The following is a 10,985-nucleotide window of genomic DNA, read 5'->3' on the forward strand; positions in this document are numbered from 1 at the left end:
CAGCCTCTCTTACTCTGCGTTGTCTGTTTCTCCTCTTGGTACCTCTCTAAAGGAGCTGGTAAGCATCTCATGCTCTTACAAGTTTTCAGCCCACTTTTTAAAGTGAATATATGTCTATCTTTAAAGCTGAATAAGATTTCCCTTTGGCTGACGTGTTTGTTAACTGGTCCAACTAAAGGACAGGTTTTTCTGGGTAGGGGCAAGCTCATTGTTCAAGGGTGTTTGTATAGGGAAATCCACCACATACCATTTGTTGCTTTAGGTTTAGGACAACAACCACTGGATATAAGATATTTCAAAAGTTTCAAAAGATCTGTCAGATTGTACCTCAGACAAATTTCTGAAGTTGTCACACTAATTGCTATCTATTATATTAGCATATCCTAAGTTTCCCTTCTCATAGCCTGCTAAAAAACAAGCATGCAGCTTAGGAACTGAGCCTCTCTTTACATTAGTCAGGCAAGAGCTGTTGTTCAGCTCCATTCTCTTGTTCCTGCATCTCCCAGGAGATTTTCCACCCGCTCAGGCTCACAGTACTGATCCCTCTGGAGCCTTCTGCTGTCATTAAGCCCTGCCACAAAGGAGAGGACATGCACTCAGTCTGGGAGTCCCCTTCTCCTGCTGGCTTCAACGTTCCTGCTACTCCCTTTTTTCCTCTGTCTCACTCAAATGAGTCCTTTTCTGTTTCCCTAATTCCTCTCAAAATGGTCACCCTTTTCTTCCCACTAGATTAGCAGGAGGTCAGCTCTCTTGCAGAGTGGTAGGCTGTGCTGATGCCGCTGTCTCCCAGGGAGGGGGGTACTGTGGCTGCCCAGTGATGTGGGGATGGCACCGCAGTTAGAAAAACCACAATGTCATCTTGCCTGACTTAAGTGCCTGCCTGGACTAATGCCATACAAAGATCCAGTCCTGATGCGACCAGATGGCCATAGCCTATGCAGTACTGCAGGAGCTACTTTATTTAATACCACGTAATACAAAATACTTGCTGAATGTGTCAAATCTTTCCTAGCGCTGCCAACCTGGCTGCAGGCTTCCTCTTACCTGCTGCCTGGGAGCTGCTCCCTGGCTCCGGCAACCCCTTCACCTCCAGCTGGGAGGAAATGAGCCACCTTCTAGGACGGGTGCGCAGCCAGGTCCTGCCCGGGGAGGGAGGGAGGGGTAGTGCCTGCACGCCACGGCTCTGGAGCCTCTCCAAGGCCAGCAGCAGGTTTGCTGAGACGCCACCCTGCTGGGGAATGCACCTGCCGGGGCGAGAGGTGAGGGTTTGCAGCCTGTCGTTGGTGCTGCCCGGCTGCACCAGGAAGCGGAGCCGGCAGGAGCACCTGTTTCTTGGCAGACGGTTGCTGGCGGAAGGGAAGAGATTTTCCCCGTGAGTTCCCTCGGTAGCTCGATCCAGTGGAAGGAAAGCCCAGGAAAACCATTGCTGCCAGCCAGAGAACAATGCCGGGCTTTCACGTGTGGGCAGCGTCTGCTGCAGGTGAGTGAGTCCTCCCTGGGGCCCGTGTGTGTGTGGGAAGGACCGTACTTCAGCAGCAGCTGCTGGCAGGTTTGGGGGCTGCTTCAGACATGCTTCTTAGGAGATTCTGCCTCTTGCCTCCACATCATTTCTTCCTTGCGCTATTGTGTTTTCTCTCGGTACCTAAGGCTCAGGAGTTTCTTGTTCCTTTGGGACTCCCAGGTCCCCCTTGGCAGAAGCGCATCAGGACAGGGTCTGTGGGGTCCAAAGAGGAAGGGGAACATGAAACTTTGTAATGGAGCATGCCAAAGCTATCCAGATTCCTGTAAAAAGCAGCTGCACACTGACCCCATTGCAACAAGCCCTCCACCACCCTTACCCCCAGAGCCTCCAGACTTGGTGAAAGGAAGAGACCATCTGACATCACCCAGGGCTTCCCCAGGGCTTCCAGAATGATGTCTGGTGGCAGGAGTGCTGGTGGGAGGGATGCTCACTTCTGGGAAAGCATCATCCCTCTGGCAGAGTAGAGAGGGTAGGCTCTCCCCAGGTATAGGCAGCATAGGTTTGCCTGGATTTTGAGCAGCCCCAGAAAGGATGAGCATTGGGAATTGGTGGTTGATGTAGCAGCCAGAAGAGCGTGGATCTCTTGCCAGGATTTTTGTTGAGACAGACAGATGCCACATAAAAGCCACATTACTTCTATTCCCCACGGGTTCCTCTAACCCCACTCCTGAGTTCTCAGGAGAAGAAAGAGAACCTTCCCACATGTCCCAGGGCAGCAGCATTCCCGCTCCCAGGGGCACAGGTAGGTCCTGAGCACTCCAAAATTCAGAGCTGCTTCTCTGTGCATTGTTAGTAATTCAGGCATAAAACAGGACCTATGAGCTTCTCTTTGAACCTGCTAAGGAGTTGGAAAAATTGCATGAAAGGATAGGAAAATATCGATGCCTATTCTGGGCTAGAGGTTTCTGTGGGGCTGGGTAAGGGGTAACACGAGACACAGAGTGGTGGCAAGTCCATCCCAAACAGGCTATGGCCAGACCTGGCCAAGAAGTGAGTAAGCTGTGATGGACTGGAGAAGCAGGGAAGGAGACGGCTTGTATCTGTTCGAGGCTGCGAGGCTCTGTTGGCTCTCATCTAGATTGCTTGTGCAAATCATTTTATGTATTATTGTTTATTTTGCAGCAAATCTTGCCAGACTCCCCTGGTCTCCATGATGCTCACATAGCCCACACAGCTTCATAAAACCCTTCCAAAGACTGGAAGCACCGCAGGAGCCTGTCCCACCCTCAGGGTTCCCCTCCTGAATGCTGTGGGTAAGCAACTTCTCATCGTGTACCCTGGGTTCGGAGAGAGGGGGGGAAGTGGGGAATATTTCAAGAACTGAGTTGTATGTGGCTCTGAAATGGAAGTGTTAATTAACATACAGCCCATGGCCCATCTGTCAGATATCGGACAGTCAGACGTAAAAAGTCTGTACCTAAATAAATAAAGGCATATACCATTCCCAGGCGGTCGGCAGGCATGCATCTCTCACACCTGCAGCCAGAAGTGGCCAGAAACTAGTTGATGATGACCCTGAAATCACAGTTAAATGTTGTCAGAATAGGAAAAAAGAAAAGAAAGGAAAAAAAAAAAAAGCTAAGACATTAACATATTCGTTTTCCTGTGTTCCCAGAGCATTCCTGTTCTTCCTCCCCAGCTGCCAGCCAGCAGCGGGGAAGGACAGCCTGTCAGTTTTTCCTGAGATGTGGCCTTCAGTCAGAAAGCATTATGCGACTAAGCTGGTCCTCTTCTCCTTTTTTTTCTTACACATGAGGAGGGGAGAGCTGAAGGTACTGGGTTCAGTGTAAAGTAAATGGTAGAGATGTTGTGATACATGTTATCAGACTGACTAATCTGACGGTCTAACTGGCTTAAGCTCCTGAAGGGTTTGTGTTATGGTCTATTCCAGACCAGTGAGACCAGGTAGCCCAAAGGAGAGCTACAGGAGGGGCAGCTGATATGAAAAGGCTGTCCTTCTCCAAGGATGCACATTCCTCCTTTCCTCTCAGTCTGATCTGGGCAAACCGATATGCTGCATAATGCCAATAAACCAGATCAGCAAAGCTGCTGTGAGATCTTGTTTCATTCCTTCTTCAAAGAGTGGTGGGTAACAGCCCAGGATAGGGCTTGCTCTGGTTTAAAATATAAAGACAGACAGATATTTCTTAAGAGATACGCAAGGGAAGGATGAGAGGCAACACACCCGTGCTGAGGAATTGGAAACTATAGTTAGACTTAAGGAAAAAATTATTCATGATGAGGATGGTTAAACACTGGAATGATCCCAGAGGGACTGTGGATCCTCCATCCTTGGCAGTATCCAGTACGTGAGTGGATGAGGCCCTGAGCTATTCAGTCTGACTTTGAGGTTACCTCTGCTTTAAGCAGGTGGTTGGGCCAGGTGACTTCGCGAAGTCCCATCCCACCTGAATTGTTCTGTGATTCTAAGAATAAAAATACCGTCACTAGTGACTCAAACCCTTGCAGTGCAGAGAAGGCCAAGCAAGTGTGGATGCTTATAGAACAAAATATAATATTCCCAGAGCATTTTCAAACAGACAAAAAAAACCATGGGGGCACACCGCAGTGGAAGTTTTTGCCTCTCCAAATAATTTGTTTAATAGATGTGAATATGACACTAGGAAATGTGTGCCCATAGAGGTCATGCCTTATTTTGTTCTGCAGCCAGATGGTTTATCTTGCTCCATGACCTTCTGCTGAGCAAATGAAAATTAAAATGGTTAAATTTTCAAAAGTAACATGAGAATGCAGCGCTGTAGCTTGATTTTTGGTCATGTTTTTCCTCATTGTGGTTTGTGCTGTCGTGGTTTTTTTTTGCTTACTGTTTGACTCACAACTCCTGTGCATAACCTCGGTCAAGCAGCAGAAGGCCACAGACTTTGCACTTCTTCAAGCTTTATGTTTTCTTAGTCCAAAATCTCGATGTAATCTACAAACCTGCTATCTACTAGACTCACCCGTTTGCTGATAAGGAGGAGATAAGGCACCTTTGTGCTTGGAGAAGGAAAGGCAGGAGGAAGTAGTGCTTAGCACCGAGGTGGTTTGCATAGGCTGTGAAATGTCTCCAGGCTCAACATCTTCTCATCTCTCTCCTTTGAAAGTGCCCTGAGACATCGTGACCTTCTCAGGAACATGCGTCCTGGGCATCTGCAGACAGCACAAGGTATCTGTTGTCTCGTGCAGAATCAAAGTGCATCCCAGCAGGCACAAATCAGTATGCTCAACCACAGCTTTTTTTTCCCCTCTAATTGATGTTTTCTGATTGTTCTGGCTCTAGCCAGGAGCTGCAGATCTCCCATGGATCTCCAGGCAGGGGTACCCTCTGCAGCCTGGGTTTCCGTGCCCCAGTTTGCTCCCCGCCCAGGCAATTTGCGCACCAGCAGCCGCGCAGGGAAACAGCACAGCATGAGCTCACACGGTGCGATGGGTCCGGGGCCTGCGAACCCGCCATGGTTAGAGACTTCCTGGACACGTGCTGCCAGCTGGCAGCGTGCCCGAGCCACGTCCAAAGTGACCTCATGCTCCATCACAGCCGGGGAGTGACTCAGGAGGAGCCTGGCCTGACACTGTCAGGCGGTGTCTGGTTCAGGCACCCCCACACTATTGTCCTCTCTATTCCCACCCCCCCCGACCTTGGCTTGTCCCCAATGGAGGGGGATTTTGAGGTGTTTGCAGGTAGCAAAGGCAGTGCCATAAGTGGATGCCGTTTGTGGAGACTGTCTGAGGACAGGGAGAGCTGTGGGAGGAAAGATCCCTGGTGTGTGCAGAGCCGCCATGCGTGGAGGTCACGAATTGTCCCCACCCATCCGTAATGAGCCCAGAGTCCTAGGGCCGTACAGAGCAGGGCACAAAGACAGGCAGAGTGTGTATGGCTGGGCTGATGGGTTCCTGGAGAGCCCTTTGTAGCAGACAGGGTGCTGTGTGACTGTCTTCCCACCCAGGAGAAGTGACAGCTCTGACACAGGGGATCTGCATCAGTTCCTGTCCTCAGCACAGGCTCCTGCGGGACTCTGAGCAGTTCGTGTGCATGTGCCCATGATGGCTGAGGGTGCGTTGTCATGGTCTGGAGGTGACCGGGGAGACAGTTCAGGGATCTCCAGGGTCTGCCCCACGTCTCAAGAGCTCAACCATAACTCAGCACCCCCATGGTGTCCTCCCCAGCACCTCTCCTTGCTTTGGGTACCAGCTGTGCTGGAGAGTCCCTCTGGTGCTGTGGGCCCAGCTGGAGCACTCACATGCTAGAGCAGGCTGTTACATGAAACAAATGCAAATCGTTTCTATACTTGGAGTAAAATAGTACCCAGAGAAGCATAAAGGGGGCAGGACACTGAGGAGGTGATCAGCCTGGGAAGCTGGGCTGCGGGTTGAGACAAGGCGCTGTGCTGAGGGGAGCCCAGCTAAGCCCAGCACCATGGAGCCTGAGTCCACCTTGCAGCCATCGGTGCCTTTCCCTGCTACCCCCTGGTGATGCCACGAGGGCTTCAGAGACCAAGAGGAGCAGAGAGGCGAGCAAAATTGCCGAGTGCCAGGTCCCAGCTGTTTGGGGGCTCTTTCCAGGGAAGTGCTGAGGCCACTGGACATGTAACCATGACATTTCTGTAGGGGACTAGGCTGGGGGACCACCGGTGGTGCAGGGGTAGTGACAGGGCTGAGGACATGCAGACAGGGCAGCTCTAGCTCTTCCAGCAACTGGACTGGAAGGGTTAACCCCAGTCCTGACCCCCACCTCCTGCTGTCATTCTGGGCAGCAGAGCCAGTTGGTGACAAGAGGCTGATGCTGATGAGGGAGCATGTGAAGTCAGAGATGTGAATGGAGCTTTATCCCAGCAGGGACCTGCCTCTGCTCCATCCCTGCCCTGCTGCCAGCGCCAGCTGCAGGCAAAGTCCTGCGGGCAGTGATGTGCCAGTAGCCGCTGAGCGCAGGAGTCTCGCCCCTGGGGCAGGCTGAGCCCCCTGCAGTGCATGGAAGTCTCCTGGGAAGGTGTGTGCTGCTGACCTGTGCTCCAGTGCACGGGGCTTTTGAAAGGAAAAGGTCTGCAGGCCAGCCTTGAACAACTGAGGCCCAGGGTTTGGCAGAGGATTGTTTGGTACAGAAGAGCATGGTTAGTCCCTGTTTAATGCTAACTTCTGTTCTTGACTCTTTCAGATGAAGCACACAGGAAAGGAAGGACACAGCCCTTGTAGTTCCCTTATGATGCTGCTCTGGGGATGCTCCACTATGTCCTGCAGCCCTGCCTGGGGGGTGGGCTCAGCCTCAGCACATGGACCATAATTCTCCAGGTGGCACTGCTGCAGAAGGGAGCTCCACCAGGCTCCAAAGAACGTGATAGAGACGTCCCTGCTTGAGAAATGCATCTGCCTTCGCAATCATTGCTGTTTTGACCTTCCACTTTGCTGTAAGGATCTAGCCTCATCTGTGTGACCACTCTGCCGTGCCCTCCCCACCCAGCCGCCCACCATGCCAGAGCTGGCAGAGATGAGCACCCCCCGCACCCCGGCAGACGCGGATCACATCCAGAGGAACATCCTGGATGAGCATGTGGAGCTCTGGTGGTTCCAGGACCCCAAGAAGTCCATCCTGTGCTACGGGATGGCTGTGGTGCTGATCCTGGCTTGTGGGATCGGGGGCATCATCCTGCTGTATAGCACGAGCAGCCGCTCTGGGGAGTGGCGGCTGGCGGTGGGCACCACGCTCTGCCTCCTGGCCCTGCTTGTGCTGCTGAAGCAGCTGCTGAGCTCTGCAATCCAGGACATGAACTGCATCCGCAGTCGGGATCAGATCGAGCTCCTGAAGAGCGGGGGATTCTCAGACTGCCTGGTGCTGCTGCTCAGTGCCCTGGTGCTGCTTATTTGTGGGGTCGTGCTCACCACCCTCTCCACCACGACCATGCAGCTCAGCCCTGCCCGGCCACTGGCCAGCATGTTCACCAGCGGGGTTGTCCTCCTGACTGCTGGCAGTGCCATCCTCCTCTGCCTGCTGCTCTACCTGCTCTGCACCTCCTGCCGCCAGGCTGCTCCTCGGAGCCTGGAGACTGGCGAGATCCGTGTCTTCACCATCTCCGGCCGCCTTGCTGCAAACAGGCGGCTTCCTCCCACCTCCAGCATGGCAAACCTCATCTGACCCAGGGCACCCCTGTGTGAGCCTCACTGGATACAACCCGTCAGCAGGGCTTGTGCTGGCCTTTCCCCACAGAAGGGCAAGTGTTCTGGGGCACCTTGCACTACTTTCGGAGATGACTGGCATTTGCATTGCCCAGGCTGACGGTGCAGCAGGGATCTGGGTTGTCTGGATGGGCTCTGTGGCCGGGCGCATTAGGAGCACAGCACTGCCCTGGTTGGCGTTTTATCTCCACAAAGCCTCCTGCGACAGCTGCTGCCTGCCCGGCTGTGACCCTGTCACAGAGTTAAGGTGAGCCTGTCCTGTACCCCTGGGGACCCCAGTACTTGCTTGGTTCCTGCATCTCCCGGGGCTGTGTCGTGCACCCTCCTTGCAGGAGAGGCTGTGACTGTGGGCAATGTAAAACTACCCCGTGCTCTGTGCAGAGCTGCCAGCTCAGTCCCCTGTCTCAGCTGCTGCCAGTGCTTTGTGCCTCTGAGCCCGTGAAGGCGGGCACACATTGAGCATGCTGTAATGCCCTGTGTCGTGTGTCCCCTCGCTCCCAGGCTGTGGGACCCCTGCGCAAAGCAGAGCCTCTAGGAGCTGAGGAACGGCAGGGAATATTCTGTGTGTCAGCAGGCATGCAGCGCAAGCAAAGGGAGCTCGGGAGGGAGGTACGGCTGCAAGGGCTGCTCCCGAGAAGGCACCTGTGTGTCTGTGGGAGGGAGCGTGGGATTTGTGTGGGATTCTGTGTGCCAGAGCCCCCAGCATGGCTAGGCCTGACGTGAAATGCTGTTTGTATTTGCAATGCCAGGATCTGTTCCGATATTACCTTTCTGCAGCCCACCATATTTTGTGGTTTATCGGAGGGGTGATCAGAGGGTGTTGGTGTCAGGGCCCTGACGGGTTCTCAGTGCTGGGCTGTATGTTGGGGCTCTGTTACCACACCAGTGCGCTGCAGCCACGCGAGCCACAAACAGCAAGGCGCAGTCGCTGGGGGTTGGCGATGGGACGCCCGAAGCCCAGGGCTGGGGCTGGTCCCAGTGAGCACCACTGCCCTGCGAGGGCGATGCGAGGGGAGAGCTGCTGCCCTCAGACAGGGGTTTCCCAAGCAGAGGCACCTCTGCTGCTGCTGCGGGAGCGCTGCAGCTCGTCCCAGTCCCTGAGTGTTCCTGCACTGGTTCTGTCTCCCAAGTGCTGCAGCTGCTGCGAGGCAGAAAATTCTTCTGCTACTGCCTGGGCCTTACCTGGAGTTTTTTTGGTGTTTTATCTCTACAAGGTATCTATCACTGAGGTGCCTTTCCCAGAGGCAGACTAACAACTCACCCTTGGGAGCTTTTCCTGTGACTTGAGGCTAACTTACCTGTCAAAATTTTTAGTTCTTCCGTAGACCTACAAACCATTTCCCTGCCCTTTCCATAGACACAGACTCTAACCTCCTAGTGAAGCTGCTCCTGTGCAAACTTCATCTTCCTGTCAGCTCCTGTCTCTCCCTTAACTGAGCTGCTCTGCCCCAGCTGTTATTTTTGCTCATTATTTGCTAAGTTTCCTCTGTAATGGAACAAGACTGAGCTATTCTTTTTTCATGCCTTGTAGCAAATTTATTGGGAAGCGGATAGTAGCTCATTCCCTTAGTAACAGCACAAATCGCTGTCCATGTTACGCCTGGAGGCAGTGTCAGAGTTCAGCAGCAGTGAACCCCACCAGGTATATGCTGGACAGCGAGTATTTCATCCCTTTGCAGCTCCAGACCACACCATCCCCAATGCACTCAGCTCACATGAGGGCACTTCTGTGTTCACCTGCTCTTGTCCTGCTCCTGCTGGCTTTCCTTCCCCCAAGGCCTTGGGTAGTTTTCCCCAAAGTATGGGAATATCATTTTGGCTTTTATTTTCTGGATCTATGTTTTTCTACATTTTTCTCTGCCACTTTCACATCATTCATAGATTTCATTAAACTGCTGTTCCTTCCCCTCTTGGTATCACTTCCCTTAATCTGACCAAGGCTTCAGAGCATGTTACTAAGATCAAGTCTTCCTGTGCTAAATCCTCTCCAAATTCTTCCCCTCTGGGCTCTTTGACTCCAGGTCTAGCAGGGACTCCTGTGCATACGCAGGGAGGGACAGGCCAGAGCTGGACAGTTTTGCACCATCACTGTTGCTACTCCTCTGCACATCTGTGTCGGTGCATGTGCAGCTGTGCAAAGCTGCGTCACCTCTGCCTGCACCAGTGTTTTAGTGGTTACTCCCAGCTGCCCCAACCTGCAGGTGTGGACAGCCCACAGCTGCCTGTATGCCAGCTGTTTTGCACATCTGGGTATTTCTGTGAAAGATGCGTGACTGTGCCCAGCTTGCAGCTCTGCACTGCCTCCATGTCACTGTGAATCCTCCCACCCGCCATAGCCCCTTCAAAATGTGCCCCGAGTGCCCGTGACTTGTGCCAGAAAAGGATGCTTGGGGGCTGTGTCAGCAACATAATGAAATAACAACTACTAACAGGCTGTCCCAAAGATGGCGTTTTGGATGTCTGGCTGCCCAGATGGACAGCCTGCTCTGCCCCAGGCACTGGCTCACCTCTGCAGCAGTACTGGGTTGTTCCTTTCTCCATCCCTGTGTTATGTGTGAAAATACATAATAAAGTGTTGTGGAAGTCGACGGTGTTGAGGGCTGATGCTTGAGTGTCGGCCCCTCTGTGGAGCGGGAGGCGGAAAGGCTGTGCAGAGCTGGGCTCTGCGCAGGATGAGCCTAGGGCAGAAAGCATGGCAGCCCCAGGTCCCTCCTGTCCCTATAGATTTGGCTTATCACTTAGTGTGGCAATGCCACCACAGCCCCCTAAATGCATATACTTATTTCCTGATACCCGACTCCCACCTCCAGATGCGCATGCATCTCCTGCTGCTTAAGGACCTAGACACAGCGGTTCCTCTTACCACTGCTCTGTGAACCCAAAATCTTGCCGTGCCCCTGAAAGGAGCTCATGGGACAGATGAAAAGCCCCCTGAATATGTCGGTGCCGGCTGGTTTGTTTACAGAGAAGCTGTTTCGCCCTGCGGTAGGGCCGATCCTTGAGCCTTGCAGCAGCAGCTGCTGCCTGTGGCAATCCTGGAACCAGCCTGCCTGCATACCTGCTACTGCTCCCATCCACCAGCCTCACCTGCCACCCTTCCGCAGCTTCCTGAGGCCACCCCCCTTGAGGATGCTCCTCCTTTTCTGCTCTGACCTGCTTGTATTCCCAGCTCATGCCAGATGCATTTCCCCCCACGAGAACTGGAGAATTGACGGGGTCCTGCCCACTTGCACTGGAGTTTCCCCAAGCAGGGGCAGAGGGGCTGCATTAAAGAATAAATGGGTGGGCCTCCCAGCAG

General features: G+C 53.3%; 1 protein-coding gene across 1 annotated transcript; it reads left to right on the forward strand.

The window, feature by feature from the left end:
- The first annotated feature begins 6,983 nt into the window (after nt 1–6,983).
- Nucleotides 6,984–7,646, forward strand: TMEM125 (transmembrane protein 125). The gene has a single exon (XM_065657609.1). It carries the CDS (start codon nt 6,984–6,986, stop codon nt 7,644–7,646), a length of 663 nt encoding a protein of 220 aa, XP_065513681.1.
- The last annotated feature ends 3,339 nt before the right edge of the window (nt 7,647–10,985 follow it).

The sequence above is a fragment of the Caloenas nicobarica genome, chromosome Z, assembly GCF_036013445.1.
Source record: "Caloenas nicobarica isolate bCalNic1 chromosome Z, bCalNic1.hap1, whole genome shotgun sequence".
Classification (NCBI taxonomy): domain Eukaryota; kingdom Metazoa; phylum Chordata; class Aves; order Columbiformes; family Columbidae; genus Caloenas; species Caloenas nicobarica.